General features: G+C 39.6%; 1 protein-coding gene across 3 annotated transcripts in view; it reads right to left on the bottom strand.

Annotated features, from left to right (window-relative positions):
• The window catches only part of Adcy8 (adenylate cyclase 8), a 206341-nt gene that overhangs the window by 85218 nt on the left and 95610 nt on the right, over nucleotides 1-25513 (bottom strand). For all 3 annotated transcript variants that reach the window (XM_041672606.1, XM_041672605.1, XM_041672607.1), the window contains exons 6-7: nucleotides 8883-9041; nucleotides 5310-5580 (exon numbers count right to left, since the gene is read on the bottom strand). In XM_041672606.1, the coding sequence (XP_041528540.1) occupies nucleotides 5310-5580; nucleotides 8883-9041 (430 nt within the window). The remainder of the gene's footprint in view (nucleotides 1-5309; nucleotides 5581-8882; nucleotides 9042-25513) is intronic.

Genomic DNA, 25513 nt, shown 5'->3' with positions numbered 1-25513 from the left:
CAATGTAGACAGTGAAAACTCTGAATAGACCGAGGAGGAGGAATTGGGGTCCGATGGAAAACACATGGTTTTGGGGGTCATACCTAGCTTCATTCTAAATCCAGCTCTGGCTTCTGGTACATAGTCTTCAGGAAGTTAATTGGGGGTTCACAATGACAAATGCTTTTTGTGTGTGTGTAAGTCTAGTGTCAAATCTGTGATTGTGTAAAGCTGCTTTGAGATTTAACTATGCTAGTGACCTGTGGATATTTACTATAACTGATTTTTTGGGGGAGTCTCTATGTAGCCCTCGCTGTCCTAGAACTCACTCTGTAGCTCAGACTGCCTTCTAACTCAGAGATCTTCTTGCCTCTGTCTACATACATGGAAGGCATGTAACACTAAGGTCCATTTACCTATAATCTAAACAGTGACACTTTTCTCTTTCTGTCTGTTGTATGGATTAAAAAAAATCAATTTCTACTTAGTATCACCATTATGTACACATTTGACTTCAAGTTAAAAATGTCAGTCTGTTGGGTAGAAGTGATTAAGGTGTGTTTTTAGAAGTACCAATAGTAGGATTTTTGTTGCTGTTTTTTATTTTCTTTAAGTAAGTCTTTTGAAAGGCCAGAGGAATCATAGACTATTATATGGAATCTCAGGCCATCCTGCATGTAAAATGGATGGATGGTATGAAGGTGACCTTTCTACACTAATTGGAGACAGATCTAAGACTCCAAAGAGGAGCTCCTAAAAGCATAACTCCATATTTCCTGCTCTTTTACTTGCTATAAAAATTCAATTAAAGCTATTAATATTCTTCACAAAAATTTTTAACAGCAATGTAAAAGGTCCACCCTTGTTATCTTATAAATTTTGAGCTTTACATACATTTTGTCCAAGTCCAACCCCTTCCATCCATTTACCAGAAGGCAATCTTAGTGTTCTCTTAAAGGTCTAAATCAGATCACCCCACTGCTCTGCTTAAAACTCCACATCTCCCCCCTGGGAATAAAACACAGTCTGCACAAGCTTGAGAGACAAACCTTTCATCTGTCCGGTTTTCTCCTGGAGTCTATCCCTCCCCTGCTCACCATGCGTTGGCCATGAAGGCTTTCTGTAAGCTACAAAGTGTTCCTTTCCTCAGAGATTTTGTGCTGTTTCTCCTGGAAAATACTTCTATCCTGGTGATTTGTATTGAGAGTCCTTGTAGCACTCGGATGGAATCTTCAGGAAGGACCTCTTTGAAAATCCCCCTGCAGAGGGTATATTTCTTCCTAATCATCACATACCTTTATTTCTTAAATACCACTCACAGCTTTTGGTAAATCTATGCATCTCCCAGGCCACTGAAATATACAATCCTGGAAGACAAAGACCAAGCCTATGTTTTCACTACTAGATTCTAGTAGTGAATCTAGACAATTGACCTGCTAAGTCACGGTAATTATGGGCTTTCAAGCCTCGGCGGGGATTTCCTTGTCCCCAGATTTGTGCATCTTCTTTTAAAATACTCAGTGTGTTTTGGTCCATGAGCTTCTACTTCTGCAATCTAGCAGTCCAATTGTCTTCTGGTTTTCTTACTTTCCTACACTTAGGAACCCAGGGCTTGGTGGTGGTGGAAACCAGTGATGCTTGAGCCAACACCCAGCAAGACCAGGCTTTAAGACCCTGGGCAGAATACTTGCATGAATGTGGATTCAGGGTGCAGAACATTGGTTCTCAGAAGATTAACATGTATGTTAGCACCCAGCCAGGCTCAAATAATCAATTTTAATGAATGTGGATAGACAGACAGGAGTAGAAAACATGCCCAGCATCAAAATGAAGCACACGGGGACTTGGAAACTCACCAGTTGGTGAGGGATCAATCTTAGTAATTTCACTCGTTCCTCTCAGCCACTGGTAGATCACTAAAATTAAAAGGAAGGAGGGAGGAGGGCAGGAATTGGAGTTCTGAGAAGCCTGGGCTCCTCTCTAATCAACTATGACACTGGCTTTTGACTTTCCTTCTCACCAGTGATGTATCTTGCCAGTGATGTTTTTCAGTCCAATTCCAATGGGCGGTTCTGACTTCTCACATTATTGGAACAGCTGGTTATCTTTGGTTTGCTGATGGTCCCTCACTTGAGAATGCTCAACTCTGAGTCTCCACGATATGGTGCTCCCCGATGGCTCCTGATTGCTTTGCTGCTTTAGCTGCCTCCTCATGGGAATTCTAACAGTATTCCTCAAGGTCTGCTTTTCTCACTTCCCAACTTTGCCTCCTTCACTATCCATGGTTACCATTTCATTAGTCTACTGAACCGATTAATCACACCATGTGATTTATCAGATATTATCTTACCAAATAACGGTGAGAAAAACAGATGTGGATTTTCCTGAAATATACGAAACGCTTACTGACTTTATCTCTAAAACATTTTAAACTTTTTCTTTCTTTCTTTCTTTCTTTCTTTCTTTCTTTCTTTCTTTCTTTCTTTCTTTGTTGTGGAAGGTCCTTCCGCTCCTCCAGCCAATAGCTGCTGAGATACCAGCCCATTGGGGAGTGGTCTCTCTCTTTAAAAAAGCGGCCACTTCCCTCCTCACACTCTTTTTGCTTCCTGCTCCGTTTTCCGTTTCCGGCGACTAGACTTTTTCCTGGTTGCGCAGAGGGCTGTAGTCTGGGATGGTGATCTGTAAGTTTTTTCCCCTTTAAATAAATACCACCCTATTAATCATAATTCCAAACTGGTGTGGGATTGTTTATGACTTACGCCTTTCTTTCTTTCTTTCTTTCTTTCTTTCTTTCTTTCTTTCTTTCTTTCTTTCTTTCTCCTTTCTCCCCATAGCTGGCATTACAATAGATGTTGAATTAACCCCCATTGAATGGATATGTGAGGATTTAGCAACATGAACACCTGCTGTATACACAAACACAGAATTTGACATAGTTATATAATATTATTATAAATAGTACTAACCACACATTGTGAATCAAAAAAAGTCAAAACATCTGGCCAATTTGGCTGGAAAATTCCCAACAAAACCTAAGTATGGTTTATCTATATTTTGCAAACACTAGATTGCCTGGGTCTTGTGGAACTGATTGAGTATTTTGGCAAGGTGTAGACTCTGCCAGACAATCTTGATCTCTTCCAGTGACACATTAAGTCTCTGAATTGAGCATATGGCTCACTGATTTCTAGAGTTAAGTGTAAGTATAAACTCTGAATGGTTGTGATAATTTTAATCGGTTCAATAGTTTCCAACATGTTATTAGTGACTCGTGCTTATTCACAGAGATCAGTACCCATTTCCTGGCTCTTTAGTATTAAGACGTCAACATAAATTGAAATTATTCCCACAGAAGATGGGTTGCATAAGTTTTATCTAAGCAAAACCAAGGCATTGTGAAAAATCTACAAAATACAAATATATTGGCTATTTTGATATCTTCTATAGTAACCATTTGATGTCATCCAAATTAGAAAATTAGAAAGAAAGGTTTCAATTCCTCATAAAAATTTTCCCAGGTCAGTCAGCCATGAAATGAAAACACACATCTCCATTTCTCCCTTCTTGGTTCTCAGTTATTAGCAGCAAGGGCAGAAGCAAGGTGATATTAGAACAATGAGGAACTATTCCAACTCTCCACAACTAGCTTGAATGTAGTTCACCAAACGGAAAGATAAAAATCAAAACAAGTAGGAAAGATAATTTAATATGAAATTACCAAGGCAAGTCAAGGTAAGGATACAGATACAGCCTTCTCTATAAAAAGCAGCACCTGGGCTCCAGCTCACAACAGGCAGAGGAAACAGAAGGGACACTTTCAGTTGGCCATGCATACACTCCAAAAGGTTTATGTACCATTCTTTAACTTATTGAAGATTGTAACATGCATGTCAATTTAGGGGTGAAAAGTAGTAGGCACTGGAATCTTGATGAACTGTGTAGGCATAATACTATTTTGTGGGTAAATTAAATACTCATAAGAGAATAGTAAACGTCTAAGGGTAAACATTGCAAGGCTTGCTGGGTCAATTCAGTCTTCTGTTTTTCTTGGTAGAATCTGGCACATGCATTGTTTCATAACTCCTTCCCACAAAACTGGAAGGGAATTAAAGTTAACCTGGCCTCAGAGTGCCCCACTTTTCTCCAAGAAAGAGCAAAGCCTTTCAGCATTTAACCTGTTCCATTTAAAGTGGCTTTCACAGACACGTATCTCCAATCTAGGGGCTACTGAGAAATGTTCAGGTCTTCGGGTGTAAAAGATAGATCACCATGGACCATGGTGGTGTGCGACTTTAATCCCAACGCTCAGGAGGTAGAGATAGGCAGAGTTCTGTGAGTTGGAGGCCAGCCTGGTCTACACAGCAAGATCCAGGCCAGCTGAGGCTACCCAGTGAAATTCTGTCAAAAAAACAAAACAACTAAAAATAGAAACCACCCTTTAATATCTTTATAAAACCCGAATACTGTTGGTTTGTTCTACACAATACTCTCAACTTTTGTTTGACTTTGGAACGTGTTCAAAACAGATAAATCCTGAACACAGGGTTTTCCCACTTGCTTCTAACATTCTGGTAGAGTTGGACCATTTCACATAACTTTTAGTGCAAGTGCTTTGTATCGACGATAAAGGAAAAGTGCTCATCAGATATTCTGAGTGGGAGCTCCAGGCTGGACTTGCGCTCTCCATCTGGGGTCTGAGCCTGGTCAAACCTCATCTCTGCGGTAGCTCTCAGAGCTGAATTAATGTGATACAGATACCTGAATAAATAATTTTAAAAAGTAATTCTGATTATTAATGATTTGTTCCCTTTGTATTGTTTTTGTAACTGTTTCCTTCATATAAGAAGCAAATTCATGCTATGGAAAACTAGAATCACAGCAGTGGTTTTAAAACTGCATGTTTCTCTAGAGCACCCCCAGCCCCAGCACCATCCAGTGTTGCCCCTTTTATTTCCCCATCAAGGCAACCTTCCTGATTTTGAATCTCAGAGGAAGACTCAGGACTACCGACTAAAGGAGGTCATTCTCATATGCTTAATCATTTTTAATGACATTGGACTTTTCTGATATGAGCCTTTTTTGCTGTAGATACAGGGCATTTTATTTATAGCATAAAAAAGTAAGAGGGTGTCAGGAATGTGGTATTTCTGCCCTTTCCCAAAACTGCACACATAGGTTAATCTTGTCCTGAGGAAATTTGTTTGATCATTTTCAATTATGGTGCTCAGTAGAGAAAAGGTTAAAGATGGATTGCTTTCGTCTGAGGCTATTGGTGGGAGATGCACTCGGGCCGGGACTTGTTGCTAACAGAAGAAGGAGGAAGGACTTACATTCTGTTTGCCCACGATGTTGTCGAAAGGCAGTTCTGGGCTCCAGGATCCTTCTGGAAAGGCTGCCCCACTGTTCCTCCTGTCTGAGGGGCTCACCGACTCCTTGACTATGTCTTCAGGCAATGATAGCAAGCTCTCCTCAGGCTGTTTAATCAAATAGGTCTCTATATTATGCTTCCTCAAGAACTCATTCCTCTCTTTACCGTGGCCCTCTTCCACATTGTAGTCACCGTTGAGGCAATCCAGGGTGGCTTTGGAAATGTGAATTCTCCTGTGTGTACAGAGAAGGGATCATTATAATAGCTCATGCTGCCCAGTTAGGGGTGGGCATAGGATACTGCTACAAGACATTCTCAAGGACAAATTTATCCCCCTCAGAAACATTGGGAAAAGCAAAAACAAAACCAGAAATCCTTCATCTAAGGACACCATAACCTCACACAAATGGCTCTGATGGGTATCCAGGCAGAGTGAAGAGTCTCTTTTGGCTTTTCCTATTACTGTCCACACTCTCTTTCTTTCAATGGTGTTGGCTATCCTGGAAAAGCAAATGATGCAGATGTTCTTGAATTTCGATTAAAGTTAAATCATCTTAGACCATGGCCTCCTCACTGTCTCAGAGTTTGCCCAATCACTTCACATGTTACATATCTGTACCTTATTTCTCCAACCCGTTTATGTGGTGCAGTTTTGTATGTCTACAGGGATACATGAATTATCTCTTTTAGAAAATTACTGGAAGATGTGATTTCCCCTCTAATATGTATCCAGAGGAGCGGAGAATAACATGGAATTCACAAGCTGTCGGTGGTCAAGGCTCACTCACAAACTGAGTAATTCATGTAGCTCACAGTCCAAGTTTCTTTCATCTTTTTTTTTTCAAATGAAACAATATGTGACTTTATTAGGATCAGACTCAATTTGTACAAGCCTCAGGCTGTAATTCCTTATCTGGATGGAAGATATTTTCTCTTCTCAAGTTGTCTAAGTCGGGTACTTACTGTGGTGTGTGAAGAATAGTAAGGGAATTATGATCGAGAACTTTGCTTCTTGATTGCTAATTCTAACTCTTCCATTTTCTAGCTAGAAGACTTGGAGGAGAATTGTTTAACTTTTCTCAGTCCATTTGTCACCCATAAACATGACCAAGGACATAGACCTGCCTCACAATGTCATTGTGAGTCTACAAGGGCTGATTTGTGTAAAGTAGTCAAAACGCTATACAGAACGCTGGAGCAATGAAAACACAGACTTCGAATTATTTAGAATATTCTTAAAAATGCCATTGTGATCTCACTGTGGTATATCCCGTGCCTTCTTAAGGCTCACAGGAGGCAGGCTGACATCTGAATGAGGCCTCTGTCACTGATTCTGCCATTCACAGCACATTGTCAGACACGCCTTCAGTATTGGCCCCCATGCTGCCTTCAGCTATTCAAGCCTTTGTCATTTCTCTCAATTCAGCATGTGATTGCACACTTGCTAAATGTGTCCTCCTTCCAGATTTGACTTAACTGTTTGCTAAGCTGACTCCAAGCTCCCCTGAGTAAATGGATGAATATGGTGGATGCATAATGCTTTGCTTGGGTTTTGCGATTCCAGAAGCAATATATTCAAATAAACTATGAAGAGTTCTTTCATTTTTAAGTTTAGGCATTTTAAAGAATGCCTTGTACTTTCAGTACATCCTCTCCTTCCTCCTCTGGCCAATTAACCTATTTGTCAAATTCCTGCTTTCTGGGAAGAATAGTTCATCGCAGAAACAAACAAAAGCACAGATGATACATTTCTGCCCATTTAGGGGGCATTCTCCACATCTTCCAAGATAATCAAGCAAATGCAAGAAAGCCTGGGTTCTCTTGAGACACATGCTTGATGAATTCAAAATGTTTCCACAGCGTTTTACCTGGAAGCACTGAAGCTCATATTCCACAAATCAGGAGCCCTGAGCTGCTCTCTAAGATCAAGTTAAGATTTAAACACTAAAAGGCACTGCCTTTTTCTCTTAGGGAAAATGAACTTCCTAGGAGAATTTTGTCAAGTCTGATGGCTGATTTCCTTTTTAAAATAACCATAAGAAATACCAGCTTCTCTCAGCATTTCACCTGGATGTTACATTGTATCAATCTGCACTGTGTTCAGAGGGATGGATCCTTGCCTGTGTTAAGTGAGTGCTATATCTTTAGTGGATAGAGGGATCTTAGCCTCCGTTTCATAGCAATACGTCTATCAAGGTTTTGATCACTATACATTGGGATGCCTTTGATAGAAACTAGGGTTCTGATGTTTCCTTTTTGGAAGTCTTCACTGCTACTCTGAGTTTTGAAGGGAGGCATTTTCAGACACGATGGTCCAGTGACTTTGTTTCCTCTAAGGACTTGAATCTGTGCTCAGAGAGTACTCACATGTGATGCCTGCCAGGTAAACCTGACATTTTCTTGTAACATAATCATGATCATTATGATAGTAAATATAATCCAACAACCTTGTAGTGTTTTCCTTACCTCAATACTATTTTTTTTTGCTGTAGAAAGGGAGTTGTTTGTTGTCATGAATTTATTTATATGATTTGATTCCTGCCATAGCCCAGGTAACAATCATATCCTTCTTACTCCTCCCTTTCTCTCTTTCCTCACTCCGCCTTTGTCTCTTCCCTTTTCTTTTTATTATCCCCTTTTGTTTTTCTTTCTCCTTCTGTAGATGCTAAGACTGGTCCAGGGACAATGAATGTATTCTGCCCTATTATGGTAGCAGTGTTAGCGGGAGATAGGATCTTTTGTTTCAGGATCTCTCTAGGATCTTTTGACTGAATAATGAACCACTACAACCACAGCCATACAGGCTCCTGAGCATGTAGGAAGGATTTTACATATGTTGTGCCACTTGACAAAAAACCTCAATAACAACAATCTTTATAATATTGAGACTGGTTATATCACTGTTACTAAGACCCTTGTTAGAAAGGTGTTTTGCTTAGGTCCCAACCCAGACACACAGACTTGGAAATTCTGAGGGTGAACCCTAAAGATCTGTGTTACTACTTCAGTTCTGCTGTCTAGGAAACTACTGTGTCCGGAGGTTCAGTACCAACTAGTCTTGCCAACCAGAGCTGGAAGGCAGATGAGTTTTCAAAGAAAGCACTGACAGTTTGGAATGGAGCCTACACTCATGCACACATTGGCGGTCAAGAGGTTTTAATCTTGGCTGCCCATTAGAACTGATTTAAAAACTGAAAATTGATCCTGCAAAGACTCCACTTTAGATGAACCAGCGTCAGGTCTGGTCATGAGTATTCTATCAGGCTGTGAATCTAATATGTAGACAAGTCAAAGAAACAGTGCTTCACAGGGCATGGGCATAAGCAGTTCACCAGCCTCGCTGCCTCATCATCTTTGCCATCTCTGAGCAATTTCCTTAGAATTTTCAGGCCAGTACTGTATGCTGCTTTAATATCTGACCTCCTGAATAATGGCTTCCTAGATTTCTATCTTTGAACTCTGTACACAGAAAACCTGGAATTACAATATTAGACAGTGAAAAAGTTAGGCAACAAAAGGGCTTTGCTCTGCTTACCCAGGGATCCCTCCAGATTCAAGTTTGTTTGCAATGTCCACATCCCAAGACCAGACATCAAACTGCCACTTCCTCAGACCCAACACGCCACATAGCACGGAGCCTGAGTGGATTCCAATTCTCATGTCAACATCATGCTTCGTTCTGGATCTCACATACCTGTTGACAGATGAATGGAGACATGGAGACATACAAATTAGGCCATGATAACCATCACTGGACTGAGGTGGCAGAACCAGAACTGTCTACTCCATAAATTTACCTCTTACTTATTCAAATGCCACTTCTTCCATGAAGCTTTCTGAGGTCCCCAATAACTGAAAAAATTCTATTCTTGTCTGAAAATCCTTAGATTTGAGCCATTTTAATGCTCTTAGTAACCTGCTCCCAAAGCTTATTTCATAACCTTTGTTTCTAGAAATGACACCAGCACTTTTTGTACCTAACTGTGAATAAAAGAGATTGATTGTGGGCACTGTACTTCAGTGCATGTTCTATTCCCAACCAGAAGTGTTTTGGTTTTCTTCTCATCGAGCCTCTGCGAACACTCTCCTTCAATCAAGCTTCATACAGAGCCTGAGGTCCCCACTTCTGCTGTTGGATATGGCTTCCAGCTATTCCTTACAAATAAAAAGATGATCGCATCACCCCATAATTTTATGATTCAAACACTTTCTTTCTCTTTTACTCCTTAAAGTAATAGCCTCCGAAATATAGGACTCACAACCCTGGACCCATCTAATTCATTTCTGGAGAATCAGGAAAAATGTTGGACTTTCCTACAATGTTTTTACGTCTTAACTTTGAAAGGGCTTACTAAGATTCAATTTAGCAGTGTATAGGGTCCACATTGAGTTGTCTTTTGTGGACATTGAAGAAGGAGCCTGAGCAAAGAGGATGATGTAGTCAGGGTTGGACATTCTCCAGGTACAAGTGTTTATCTCTTTTTCACTCTCAGAATACTTAGATAATTCTAATTCATGGATAAAAGATATTTCTGCAGAATTTCAATGAGTAGAATATGATATTTCAAAAGAATACATAAATTGAAATTTTTATTGCTATAAAAATATATGATGGCTATTTTCCCTCAATAATACTTTAAAAAAGTTGTCAAACAAAGGTAAAGGTTTTTCCTTTTTCTCTGGTAAAAAGACAAGTGCTGTAAGTTTTTTTATTTTTTGTGATAAGATGTTGTCGTTAATATTCCCTCTTGGAAATACTTGAGAAAAACCATCTAAATTTGAACTTCAAACCAAGTCTGATGGTTTAGAAATAAAAGAGAGAGAGAGAGAGAGAGAGCATAGAACCTTTAAATGACTCCATTGCTCTGAAGAGAACACTTGGAAGTGGAAGTTTGGAAATATTTCCACGTAAAGGAATCTTATTGTCAAACCAAAGCTATATAATTTATCTAAGTCTTTGCACAGAATATCTGCAACTCAGCTTAGAATGATATTCAAAATAAAGAGCTTTGGTGACGTAATATGAACCCATTTACTAAAGATATAAAAATGCCTGGTCTTCTAAGGAGGTTGTAAGACTAACTGATGGATGTTAAGGTAGAAGAAATTTTACCTGACAGACTTACACACCACTTTGTTCTAACTTGTTAATTCCATGACAGCCAAGACTGTGAGTCTGTGAGATCTAGCTATCTCTGCAAGATACAGATATAGCTCTGATAGCCTTTAATGCTGGGTAGTATAAAATTAATTAAACTTCGAACCTTTGGCCTTATGGTATTGCGGATTCTATGTGGTCTGACTGATGATGGCTAGGCTTAACAGTTTTCTTTTTTCTTTATGGCAATACACATTTCTTTTTGTTTATTATTCATTAGAAACCCGACTTTGAGTTCAGAGTCTCAAGTTTTATTTCTGGGTCAGGGATGTGAACTAGTACAATCCCTTCAATGCTAGGCACAGACAACAAAAAGCAGCCCCCACTCTATCATGCCACCACAACAGTAAACAGATATGTTTACACTTACTCAATAGTGTAAACCAACTCTGGTGTCTGGCAGATGAGGTATTTGAAATGCATTTTCAATTAGTTATATTTTCAGGGTTTCTTACGCTGCAACTCTATTCTAGCCTGAAGGCTATTTGTATAAAAACTTGTAAGTTTTATATTCAAATTCACTGCTCTCACTAAAAACTGGGAGAACAAAATATTTTGAACTGTAGACATGTTTTAAAGTGTCATTCATTTAGTGTTTCTCGCATGTGTTTAGAGATGGAGTCTTAGAGTTAGTTAGCCTATCCGAAGGGATTTGTCTCTGGTGAGACCGTTTTCCTTTCTCTCAACAAGCATTAATTGCCTGCCACTCTTCATTTCAATTGACACATTTACCATACAACTTGTATTCCCAAGGCTGGGCAACATTGTGTAACAGGGGGTGGTTAGATAGTAAGAGGCAGGGGACAAGGATGGGGCGCCTGTAATGAAATAGAGTTTCTTATCTATGATAGTTGGATCAGGACAATGGACTGTTCCTTTCCATTTTCTACTGTACCATAACAGATAGGAATTGTGAGTGAAAAAAAATCTGCTATTCAAACCAAATAAATATATGTTCTGTCTGAAGGAAATTCTTCTATAGATAGACTTTTGACCGCGGAAGAGTGAGTTTACTAAGCATAAATAAAAGAAGTGCTAGCAAGTAGCAGTTAGATAATATCATCATATTGGGTTCTTACAGCACCCAGAGAAATCCCTTTAAGGTAGTCAGTTGGAGCTCCCAGCTGAGAACACTGGGGAAAGCCGAGAGAGTTCCCCACAGGTCAGGCTTTCGAGTGAAAGAACAGATAACAAACAGCACCTAGGCAGCAAAATACCCAATTGCGTGCTTCCAACATCTAGCAAAAATGACTGGGGAATTCCTGCTGAAATCACCCAGTTACAGTTCCCAACTGAGGATTTCTGAGCAAGGCTAAGAATTTTCTCCACAATTGAGCTTCCCACATCTTGTTCCCACAGCAGATACACCTTGTAGGCTACCTATTCTTAAGGCTGCAATGTTGTTTGAATACCCTCAGCTGCTGGTTCTTCTCCTTCTTCCTTATTACAGGGTCAGGGACCTCACCTGCTCCTGGACAAAAGATCTCAGAGGACATTTATGATAAACATGCTTAGGTCTGAGACAACAGATTCTACCTCTTGTTCTTGGATAAGATCTCAACGGGTGCAAACAAACATTGCATGACCATTTAACCAATGCAATTTATGTAGCACAATTATTTCAGCCTAAATTATACTATTCTGGCTGATCAACCATCTGTCTATGTTTACATTTTTTTCATTACATGCTTGTTGCTATGGCTTAAGGGTTAGTATCATGTGTGCTAACGGCAGTCTAATGAGTTTGCATCTTACTCTGCCCATCTCATTGACTACACTCCCTTGGTAAATTTTACTCCTCTGTTGCCCTGCAATTTAAGATTAAGTGGGAGAGAGAAAGACAGAGAGAGAGAGAGAGAGAGAGAGAGAGAGAGAGAGAGAGAGAGAGAGGCGGGGGTGGGGGTGGGGAGAGAAACTATGTGCTTGGAATACTAAGGACAGCTTGTTTTCTGGTTGCAGATGAAGGTGCTGCAGTCAGGAAAGCAAGTGAGTTTTCGTGTAGCCACAGAGTTGGAAAGCAGGATTCCAGCACTAAACCAGCCCTGCAGAGACTCTTTGCAAGAAAGTACAATGCCTGCCTGGTATGACCACCTGGGAAGATAGCCTGGGCTGACCTAGAGGTTCGCTGCTTGTGAAATGAGGCTGTGCCTGCATTACTGTGAACCTCAAAGGGGGTAGCAGATGTTAAAGTGCTCCGGCGATGAATATAAGGGTGTACTATACAGCACACTGTGCTAATGTCATTAGGTAATTAACACTATGCAGGAATGCACTGGAGTGTCCTAATGAAAAGAGAGATATCTTCATTTTCTTCTACAAGATGAAAGTCATAAGGGCACTTAATATTTCCTTACTGCATTGCCTCTATTTTGTTCTGTCTGGGATTTGATTTGAATACAGCTGAGAATAAAACTATGCAAAAGTAACGGATAATGCACAGCATAGACCCTCTTTCCAAAGACCCATCAATACGGTGTTTCAAGAGCAGCTCTTGATGGAGATCTGTGGGTCTTCTCAGAGTTAAAAAGGAAGTAGGCCAGCACCTGCTCAGCTCTTACATAGAGGAATCCAGGTGTGTTGTGCTGTGTATAGTCAGCCATGATGAAGGGCCAATGATCACAGCTCTCCTGTATCTTCAACATCTGCACCTTCTGTCTTCCGCAGTGACTTGAAGCTCCTGAAGGCAGGCACCTTAGCACTTAGCACACAGGAATCATCTGTGCTCAAAAGTGCTTATTGCATTATGCACACAGCTCACTGTTCCTGCTTCACAGCTCTGTGGCTGTCTCAAGGAATCTAAAAGTCCAGAGGAACTGCGGAGGTGACTTAGTGCTGGATAATTGGGAGAGGGTGTGGCCCTCCAAACTTGCTCTCTTCTGTTGGAGCATGATGGAGTCTATTCCTCATGCTAGGCTTCTATTCAAGACTGATTTTAGATAAAACCCTCTTAGTAATAATAATAGCTACTATTACTGTTTGATAATTCTGTGGACAAATAATAAAACAGTCAACAAGCAGACTACTGAGGGCGTTTCTTGTGATTGAACTGGCAAGAGGAAATGGTACAGTTGTATGGTAAAAGGTAAAGCTTTAGAATTTTTCCTTTCTGTTTAAGCACATTCAATGATTCCTTTTAAAAGATATTAATCAATCTATGGAAGGTGATAGTGACATGATAAGAATGGTGTGTACTCTAAACAAATGGTTGCATGAAGAGACTAACTTGGGCAAGGCATAGCGTGTTACTATGGGGTGTAGGGCATCCGTTCTTTGAGTCTGGGATAGACATTGAAATTTCATTAGCCCATGTGCTTCCTTAATCCTGCTGAGAGGATTGAAATATGCACTGAAGCTAAGGCCAAACTTTTCTACTTACTAGCCATGGGCCTTAGGACAGTGCTGCTAACCTCTGAGCTTCTGTTCACAGATTTAATGGAAAGGAGGAGGAGGCATTTACAGTGCTCTAAAGATGGTTCATAAGATCACATGAAGGGAATGGTAAGCCTGGTTAATGCTGGACACTCAGTATTAGCTACTAGTTTCTCTAAAGATACCAGTTTTTAATTACATGCTTACAGTCAGACCAATACAAAGCTATGACCTGATGATTCTAGTTAGCCCTTCTTGCTAAAATGAGGGCTGTTTTCTTTCTACTTACATCAGAAGAGCTTCGACCAACCTAGGTAAACTGTCAACTGGGCAGAGCTACACATAGTACTATGATCTGACTACACTTTAGGTGCCCGAAAGAAATGGCATCTTTAACTCTCCAGAGAAGAGGAGGAAAAAGAAGGGAGCTCATTATGGAGGAGAGCTACATTTGCTGAGGGCTTTGTCCAGATGTACAATCTTTAAAGTGATCTCATGCCATCACCAGCAGCATTCTATAATGATGAAAATGAACCTCAAGAAGCGTTGGGAGCAGTGAGACCCCAGATCCTGAATTTCTTGTAATCCCTGATCTGAGTGCCTACAGCTGCTCTGAGCACGAGACCTTCAGGAGTTCCTGATGACAGGAGAGTGGTTTCTGGTGGGTTTGGCTGGGGCGTGGCTATCTCTATATAATCTGGCCCTGAACACAATAAAGGGGTCATTCTTGGGAATTCAAGAATGACCCGTGTCGCTGTCTCTCTGTCTGTGTGTGTCTGTGTATTTTAACCTCCAGGCCCCTTGCCCGAAACTCACAAACTGGGTGCCAGCGCACAGAGCACAGACACGGGGGCGCGGTGAGTGGCAAGAAGGCATATTGTGGGGGCAGCAGGTGAGAGACCAGCAAGCAGGCTGCACCAGCCCTTCTGTCACCCACTGAACTTGGTTCCCACAGACCCACTCTGCAACCCAAACCCACTGACCTCATCATCCTCCCCTCAGCCAACCATCCCCTGCAACATCAGTAGCCCCTATAGGCTCAAGCACCACCTACATCAGTTAAAAAAAACAGTCTCTATAGGCATAAGCATCAACTACACCTGCTAGAAGAACAGATGGGTAAAAGTCAGTTTATGAATATAATAAACAATATAAAGGGGAATATGGCACCCCCAGAACCCAGTGATCCTACAGCAGAAAGACCTGAACATCCCAATGCAGGTGAAGCAGAAGAAACGACCTTAAAAATAACTTTATAAAGATGATAGAGGCCCTTAAAGAGGAAATGAAAAGTCCCTTAAAGAAATTGAGGGAAAGACAAAGAAATATTGTAAGAAATCAATAAATCACGTAAAGAAAGTCAAGGAAAATAAAACATTCAAACAAGTGAAGGAAACAGTTCAAAACTTGAAAACTGAAATAGAGGCAATAAAGAAAACACAAACCAAGAGAATTCTGGAAATGAAAATATGGGTAAATGAACAGTATCTACAGATGCAAGGATCTCCAGCAGAATACAAGTATCGGAAGAGAGAATCTCAGGCCTTAAAGATCCAGTAGAGGAAATAGATTCATCAGTCAAAGAAAATGTTAAATCTAAAGAAAGGTCTTAACAGAAAGCATCCAGGAGATCTGGGGTACTAAGAGAATGCCAAACCTAAGAATAATAGGAATAGAAGAAGGAGAAGAATTCCATCTCAAAGGCATAGAAAATATATTTACCAAAATTATAGAAGAAACCTTGTCTAACATAAAGAAGGACATGCCTATGAAGATACAAGAAACTTACAGAACGCCAAATAGACTTGACCAGAAAAAAGTCCCCTTGCAACATAATAATCAAAACACCAAACATACAGAATAAAGAAAGAATAGTAAGAACTGCAAAGGCAAAAGGCCAAGTAGTATATAAAGGCAGACCTATCAGAATTACACCAGACTTCTCAATGGATACTCTAAAAGCCAGAAAGTCTTGGACAGACATTTTGCAAACTCTAAGAGATCATGGATACTAGCCAAGACTACTAGACCCAGAGAAATTTTCAATCAACATAGATGGAGAAAACAAAGTATTCTATGACAAAACCAGATTTAAACAATACCTATCCACAAACTGAGCCCTACAGAAAGTACTAGACAGAACTTCTAATCCAAGGAAGTTAGCTACATCCATGAAAACACAGGCAATAAATAATCTCACACCAGCAATACCTAAAGAAGGGAAACCCCCACACACTACCACCACTATTAACAAAACCAAAAATAACAGGAATTAACAATCTCTAGTCATTAACAATCCTTAATATCAATGGAGTTAATTCACCTATAAAAAGACACAGGCTGAGAGAATGAATATGCAAAAAGGATCCATCATTCTGCTTCATACAAGAAACACACCTCGACTTCAAAGACTTACATTACCTCCGAGTAAAGGCTTGAGTAAAGATTCTCTAATCAAATGGACCTAAGAAGCAAGCTGATATAGTTTTCTTAATAGCTAAACAAATAGACTTCAAACTAAAACTAATTAAAAGAGATGGAGAAGGACATTTTATATCCATCGCAGAAAAATCCATCAATATGAAGTCTCATTTCTGAACATCTATGCCCCAAATACAAGGGCACCCACATTTTTTTAAGAAACATTACTGAAGCTTAAATCATACATTAAACCCACACATGTTAATAGTGGGAGACTTCAACACTCCACTTTCACCAATGTACAGGTCTGCTAGACAGAAACTTGGCAGAGAAACAAGGGAACTAATAGATGTTATAACTCAAATGGACATAGCAGCCATCTATAGACAATTCCACTGAAACACAAAAAATATACCTTCTTCTCAGCACCTCATGGGACCTTCTCTAAAACTGACTATATATACTTGATCACAACGCAAATCTCAACATATATAAAAAATTTGTAATAACACCCTGTATCTTATTGAATCACCATGGGTTAAAGGTAGAAATCAACAACACAAACTACAGAAAGCTTACAAACTCATAGAAACTGAACAACTCTCAGCTGAATTACCAAGGAAGAAATAAAGAAATTAGCCTTCCTAGATGTCAATGAAAATGAATGCACAACATACCCGACCTTATGGGACAATGAAAGCAGTTCTAAGAGGAAAGTCCATAGAAGTAGATGCCTATGTAAAGAACTTGGAAAAATCTCACACTAGGGACATAATGGCACAGCTGAAAGCTCTAGAAACAAAAAGAAACAGACTCACCCAGGAGGAGTAGATGCCAGGAAAGAATCAAACTGAGAGCTGAAAGCAACAGAATAGAAACAAGGAGAACAACACAAAGAATCAATGAAAGAAAGAGTTGGTTCTTTGAGAAAATCAACAAGGGAGATAAACCCTTATCTGAACTAACGAAAGGGCAGGGAAAGAATATCCAAACTAACAAAATCAGAAATGAAAAGGGAAACATAACAATAGACACTGAGAAAATCCAGAGAACTATTAGGTCATACTTCAAAAACCTGTACTCCACAAAATTGGAAAATGAAACAAACAAACACACAAACAAACAAACACGGAAGACAGCTTTCTGGATAGGTACCACATAGCAAAGTAAAATCAAGACCAAATAAACAATTTAAATGGATCTATAACCCCTAAGAAAATAGAAGCAGTCATTAAAATCTCCCAACCAAAAAGCCCAGGGCCAGACGGTTTTTGTTTAGAATTCTACCAGAATTTCAAAGAAGAGCTAGTGCCATTACTCCTCAGATTGTTCCATACAATAGAAACAGAAGGAACATTGCTAAATTCTTTTCATGATGTTACAGTTACCCTGATACCCAAACCACAAAAGATGCAACCAATAAAGAGAATTACAAATCAATCTCCCTCATAAACATTGATGTAAAATTACTCAAAATACAGGCAAACTGAATCAGAAAACACATAAAAAATCATCCACCATGATCAAGAAGGCTTCATCCCAGTGATGCAGTGGTGGTTCAACGTATGAAAGCCTGTCAATGTTATCTGCCATATAAACAAACTGAAGGAAAATAATATGATCATCTCATTAGATTCTGAAAAAGCCTTTGAAACAATTCAGCACCCCTTTATGATAAAGGTCTTGGAGAGATTAGAAATATAAGGAATATACCTAAATATAATAAAGGCAATATACAGTAAGCTGACAGCCAACATCAAATTAAATGGAGAGAAGCTCAAAGTGATTAAAATTAGGAACAAGACAAGGTTGTCCTCTCTCTCCATATCTATTCAATATGGTATTCGAGGTTTTAGCTAGAGAAATAAGGCAACAAAAAGAGATAAAGGGGATACAAATTGGGAAGGAAAAAGTCAAACTTTTGCTATTTGCAGATGATATGAGAGTATACATACGTGATAACAACTCTACCAGGGAGTGCCTACAGCTGAAAAACACCTTCAGTAATGTGGCAGGAGACAAGATTAACTCAAAAAGTTCAGTCGCCGTCATCTATACAAGTGATAAATGGGATGAGAAAGAAATCAGAGAAACTACCCCCTTTATAACAGCCACAAATAACATAAAATATCTTGAGGTAACTCTAAATCAAACAAGTGAAAGATCTGGATGACAAAAGCTTTAAGTCTTTGAAGAAAGTAATTGAAGAAGATATCAAAAATGGGAAGACCTCCCATGTTCATGAATAGGTAGGTTTAACAGCATTAAAATGGCAATCTTACCAAAAGCAATCTACAGATTCAATGCAATCCCCATTAAATCCCAACCTGGACACTGAAGAAAATAATAGCTTCTCATAACTGGAGTAAGGTGTGAAGGGTGAAGGTTATTCAGTGTAATACCTGCAGATGAACGGTCCCTCATCATTACTTTTGTTGATTATAAGTACTAGAGAGGTGCTGAATGCTGTTCAAATGACTGCATCTTAATGGGAGAGCAGGCTTATGACTGCTGTTCAGATGGCTAATCTCAGTCATTGATTTAATTAGATTAGGCAGCCCCTAGCCCAGGGAATTAATGAGGCACAGGTTTTGGCATTTCCAGTGAGGATTATCTGAAGGGATATGTCTGAATGGGGGTGGCATCATCCTCTGAGCTGGGATGTCAAACCGAATAACAAGTAGAAAGCTAGATAAGTACCAGAATTCATCTCTCTTTGCTTCTTTATCTGCCCAGGGAGAACAAACAGCTTCATGCTCCTGGTGCCATGCTTGGCCAGACATGATGGACTGCAAAACAAACACACCGCTCTTCCCTTCAGCTGCATTCTGCTAGGTGTTTCATAACAGCAAGGAGAAAATCAACAATGCAGCTATATTTAGTGATGTTTGCAAAGAGGATGAGGAAAGGGACTTGGAACGATGGTGAAAGGGAGAGAAAGACACACAGAGTGAAAAAAGCATATGTGTAAGAGACAGAAATAGAGGGCTGTAGAGAAAGGAGAGAGAAGAACAGAAAGAGGAAGCAAAAAGGGGAGAAGGAGTAAAGGCAGAAAGAGAAAGAGGAAGGAAGGGGAATTAGAGAAAGGAAGAAAGGAAAGGGAGCTGAGGGATGCACTTTGACATTCTTCCTTAAGTGATGAGAAACGTGATAATTTCTGCCTTTCAGTCCCTGTCCTACCATATGGCTTGACAGAGCAACCCTGCCACGAGGATTAGGACCTCTGCTCTAAATAAACTACTGGAAAATGCTGTTTCTACTTGGCATTCTGAAGTCATTCCTGTGGTTTTTTAGCAATTGCACTGAAAAGACTTTGCTCTGCAAATTTCATTTAGATTCATCAAGGACACCTTTTATAGATCATTAATAAAAGTAACACAGAGAGCAGGGCCCAGAGTCAATTCTGGCATCTCCTCAGCTATTAAGCATCCCCAGAATAGACCCAGGGTATGTAAGAAGGATCCATCTGGAGTCACTTTTCAATCTATGTAATAGAAGCTATTATCTAAACCTATTTTAATTAATTAACTTTTATGAACAGACATGCATGAGATGGCACTGAATGCTTCATTAGGAATAAAGCTACATTCAGCCCCTGCCCCCATTAGCTATTAAGTGCTTGTTTCTAAAGTCAAGTGTTTTCAATAGAATGCATTTGCTGTGAGGTTATTTTGACTATGGGTTACTCTCATGTTATTCTTTGGTGTTTACTGAGTTTTTCCATTAACATTAGTTCTGCTATTTTTTCAGGAATGGGTATGAAGTCTCCTAAGCTATTAACTGATATTCTAGGTATTGATGGCAGATTCTGAGAGTCGGGAGTGATACACGTAGGGCTGAGAGGCAGGCAGCATATTGGTTATGACTATGGATGCCTCCAGATTGGCAATCTTGTGCTGCCACTGACTAGCTGTGTGATTCTGAGCCATTATCTGACCTCTGTGTGTACTATTTCCCTCACTTTCCAAGTGGAACTTATTTCTAGACATCCAATAGTTGGTAAGAGGCCCTTCAGGAGACCTGCCTGTCTGTGGCTGGCATGATTCTGACGTGGCTCTGACCACCCTGACCAGTGTATGCTGTAGACATATAAAGTGTGTCAATATTTTACCTGCCACTCCTACTGAACACCGAGGGATTTTTTTTTTATGAAGACACAAGGAGCTAACATACACAAAACCTTTTCCTCAGTGTTCAATATACCCTAAATGTTCAATAAACTCTTGTAACTCTCTTTATTTCAAAAGTGTTGGCTAGAAGGCATGATAAAGGAATGACTTTTGTAACTGTGTTAAGGGAAATTTTCTGCCGCCCAACTCAGACCCATCTGCAAGAGTCTATTAGAAGTATTTCTGTGGTGCTGGACCTGTGGCACAGGAGTTAACAGTCTATACTCATCTTTTTTTCTGTTTTTCTTCTGACCTTATCTTTATTTTTAAAACAATTGTATTTTATGTACTAATCCCAGTTTCCTCTCCGTCCCAGCCTCCCATTCCCCCCACCTTCTCCCCACACCACTTCCCATCTACTTCTCAGAGATGGCAAGGCCCCCCCTTGAGGAGTCAATAAAGTCTATCACATCACTTGAGGCAGGACCGAGGCCCTCCTCCCTGTATCTATGTTGAGAAAAATAGCCCTCCATAGAGAATGGGCTACAGAGAGTCAGTTCATGCACTAGGGATAAACACTGGTTCCACTATTAGTGGCCCCACAAACTGCTCAAGCCACACAACTGTCACACACATTCAGAGGGCCTAGTTTGGTCTTATGTAGGTTCCCCAGCTTCAGTTCTGAGTCAGTGAGCTCCCACTTGCTTGGATCAGCTGTTTCTGTGGGTTTCCTCATCTTGCTCTTGGCCCCCTTTGCTCATATCGCTTCACCCTCTCTATAACTGAACTCCAGGAGTTTGGCCCAGTGCTTAGCTGTGGTTCTCTGCTTCTGCTTCCACCAGTCACTAAATGAAAGTTGTATGATGACAATTAAGGTAGTCATCATGGGGGAAGGGCAGTGTTAGATTCTTAGTTCGGGTCTTCACTGTGGATTCCTTGAAATTTCCCTAGTGTCTGGTTTCTCGCTAACCCCATAATGGCTTCCTCTTTCAAGGTATGTCTTTCCTTACTCTCCCTCTCTATTTTTAGCCAACTTGACCTTCCTGATCCCCCCTGTTCTCCTCTCAGCCTTTTTTTCTCTCCTCCCCACTCCTCTCCCACCCTCTTTCCTTCTCCCACACTACCAGTTTACTAAGGAGATCTTATCTACTTCCCCTTCCCAGGGTGATCCATGTAGGTCTCTCTTAGGGTTCTCCTTGTTTCCTCTTTTCTCTAGGGTTGTGGACTGTAGGCTGGTTATCATTTCCTTTATGTCTAATATCCACTTATAAGTGAGTACATACTGTGTTTGTCTTTTTGTGTCTGGGTTACCTCACTCAGGATGGTTTCAAAATATCAATAATAATCCAATTAAAAATGAGGTACAGATCTACATAGAGAATTCTCAACAGAGGAATCTCAAATGGCCTAAAGGCACTTAAGAGACTGTTCAACATCCTTAGCCATGAGGGAAATGCAAATCAAAATTATTCTGAGATATCATCTTATACCTGTCACAATGGCTAAGATCAAAAACACTAATGAAACCTTATGCTAGAAAGGATATGGAATAGGAGAAATATTCCTTCATTGCTGGTAGGAATGCAAACTTGTACAGCTGCTTTGAAAATCAGTATGGTGGTATCTCAGAAAATTAGGAATTATCTACCTCAAGACCCAGCATGTACCCAAAGGGTACACACTCAAAACACAAGGCCATTTGCTCAACTATGTTCATAGCAGCATTATTCATTATAGCCAGAACTTGGAAACAACCTAAGTGCCCCTCGACTTAAGGATGGATAAAGAAAATGTGGTACACTTATACAATGGAGAACTATTCAGTGGTAAATAAAAAAAAATGACATCTTAAAATTTGCAGGCAAATGGATGGAACTAGAAAGAGTGCATACTCTTCTTAAAGAAGATTCTAGATCAGTTCCCAGCACCTGTGTTAGAACTGCCTGTAATTCTACTATTGAGCACCCTACTATCTCTTCTAGATGTTCCAAGTACCTATGCTCAAAGGTGCATATCCCCACACACATAGAGTTTAAAATAGGATGAATGTTAAAAGATTTTCTGTTATGACAACATGCATGTCACCTGTCTACCTAGTTGGGGTTTTAAAGGAACACTCCTGTTGGAATCCATTGATCTGTATTTTGCATGGCAGGCCATGGGGCTCTAAGTTAAGTCACAATCTGTGGTCACACATCTAGTAACAGGAAGAGATGGGAACAGATGAGGTCTGCTGTTGCAAATACAGAACTATCCACATCATGCAACATGTGCCCTGCAAATCACTTTCCTTTTAAGGAATGTTCATTGCAATCACATCTAGAAACAAACTACACCTTTAATGCAGTGGAATTCTGATCAAAAATCTCAGAATAATGTTAATTAAAACATGATTATAATATCAAGAAAGACGTTTAAGTATTGCTTCTTAGTAAATATCTAAGGTCCTAGATTCTAATATTTTTATATTTTCCTATTATTTATGGCAATTTCCTTATGTCAGGTTCATCTTGCTCTTTAGAAAAGTACTTCTCAACTATTTCCTTCACATAGAGTCAACTGTTAAGAAAGTGGTTCATATACACAGCTATCTTTTGATGTCTGTTCTAAATTCTGTCATTTTTGCATAATACCTGTGATTTCACATTGCATAAGGTATATCCTAATGGTTCTTGTACTAATTGTATTGTTGAGCTTTGAATGCTGATAGCTACAAAAGTTTTCTTTATTGCTTGACACACTCACAATATATACATAAACATATAGGGCATATATGCATATTCACTCTCACATGTAAACACATACTCGTATGCATTTTTCTATATACATATGTGACATATGCATCCATACACATACATACACACAGCTTTTATCACTCTTGATGGTTATGTTGGCTCATTCTTCATGATTCTGTCTCCAAGCGGGGAATACTTTTTTGTTTTGTTAAAAGACCTGCTATGCAGATACCTTAGTAAAGGCAGATGAAAGATGAAATTGTTTTTTTATTATTTGGAACCCGTAGGAATTTATAGTCACGCATTTTGATTACATGTGGAAAAAAACCTAAGTATGATCTGCCAATAAATATACAGGACCAATTTCCTTTTATACATGGTTTTAGGGACAAAATAAACCATGAACTGCCTGCATAGGGTCAATACAAAGTTGGATTGGAGGTGGTGGTATATGCACCAAATCAGGAAACCCATTTTTTGGAAAATCTTCCAGAGGAAAGGACTATTTCTGAATGATATTCCCCCAAAACAATCCTCCTGCATCAGGGATGTAGTCTGGGGACACCAAGAACCCAAGAAGGCACTTCTAACCACATGTGCACATCTCTCACCACGACTTTCCCATCTTCTAGAGACACCTTGGAACACAAGGTGGCAACCACTGCTACCTTAGCTTGGGTAGACGGAGAAAACAAGTATCAAAATGGTTTGAATAAAGGGTACAAAGTTATAGTTCTATTTTCCTTAGTCTCAAATAAGAGTGCAAAGAGAGGAATTGGAACTATGGAGCTCTTGCTTTCCTGGTTCTGAATACTTCTACTACTACTACTGTTATTATTATTATGTGTGTTATATGTGAGCGTGGGCACATTAGTGCCACAGTACATGTTTGGAGGTCTGATTATAGCTTTATATAGAGTTTTGTCTCTCATTCCTCATTCCTTTAGCTACTGAGGTGTTTATCCAGTTCTCCCTCAATTGCTTTGAATGTCTTGGCTCTTGTCTACTGTGAATGCTTCAGTTTTGTTATATTTTATTTCTTATTTTCATTAACAGGCAAAATTGTATGTACTTACTGTATACAACATTGCTTTTATGTATAGATTGTGGAATGATTAAACCCAGCTAACTGGAATATTTTTTCTTATGTAGTTTTCATTTTTGTTATAAGAAAACTTCTATAAGCATTTTTCAAGAATACAGTATTCAATTGACTGCAGTTGCAGTGATGTACAAGGTCTTTTAGGGTTATTTTTAGAATTGAAGATTTCCACCCTTGTACTACAGCTTTCCAACTGCTGCTCTCTTCTCTGCTTCTGGGAAATCAGCTTGCTCAGATACCACAATCATGAAATCCTACAGCATTTGTACTTTGATTCCTGGATTATTTTATTTAATATAATGCCTTTCAGACTTATCCATGTTGCTAAAAATGACAGACGGTTCTTTTTTATAGCTGAGTGCGAATGTTTGCATGTTTGTGTGTGTTTCACATTTATGTGAAGTTCATACAATACATACATATATACATACACACATGTGTTTTCCAGTTGTCGAGACATGTATTTTGAGGTATAATAAAGCAAATGCAGCATATGCAAGTGATAGATGGTAAAGAATAATCCCTTCATCATAAAGCTAGTAACTTGGATGCTGTTCTACACACACTGAAGGGTGAATCTTTCAGCAGCTGTTTCCCAGAGTGAACTATTTGTTAGTAGGAGTGAGATTCTAGAAGCCTGAGCCAATTACAACAACAGCTTGCCTAAATCCAGCGTTCCTGTTCATTCCTCAGTGCCACAGTTTCTTGTTAACTGATGAATTAATGCTGGACCTCAAGTCTCCTACATTATAATCAAATAGTTCTTTGGGTATTAATAGGCTCTGAGTCATACAGTTAAAAAAATATGCAACCAATGTGTCTATTCCTGAGGAAGTAGAAGTGGTACTTAATAAATGAATGAAAGAGAATGCCCTTGAATCATTTCAACTTATCTAAGTTTTTGCTTCTCATTGTCCAACTCCAAAGTCCCAGAAAGGAGCTTAAATAAGCCATCAAAGAGACCAGGGACAAGTTTCTCTGCCGAAAGAGAAATGAGTATGACCCGAGCAGGCTCAGTTCCTTTGCAATGGCGTCTCTACAGCATGTCTTCTGGTTAAGATCAAAATAGAAAGTCTTACAGTATGTCAGCAGTATATTTTATTATTTGGCTCTGAGGTTTATGGAGATATAAGTCACAGGTTCTCAGAACCAATAGAGACTTCAGGGATGTCTGGTCTGACTTCTTCAATTTATAGTCAATAAATCCAAGTGGTCTCTCTATACTCATGCAGAACAAAGGCTTAGAGATAGAGCAGTCACAACTGGATCTCC

This window comes from Microtus oregoni, unplaced genomic scaffold, assembly GCF_018167655.1.
Source record: "Microtus oregoni isolate MIOR12 unplaced genomic scaffold, Mior012 000022F_ref0000154, whole genome shotgun sequence".
Classification (NCBI taxonomy): domain Eukaryota; kingdom Metazoa; phylum Chordata; class Mammalia; order Rodentia; family Cricetidae; genus Microtus; species Microtus oregoni.
The sequence above is the reverse complement of the archived record's forward strand: the minus strand, read 5'-3'. Positions and strand labels throughout refer to the sequence as shown.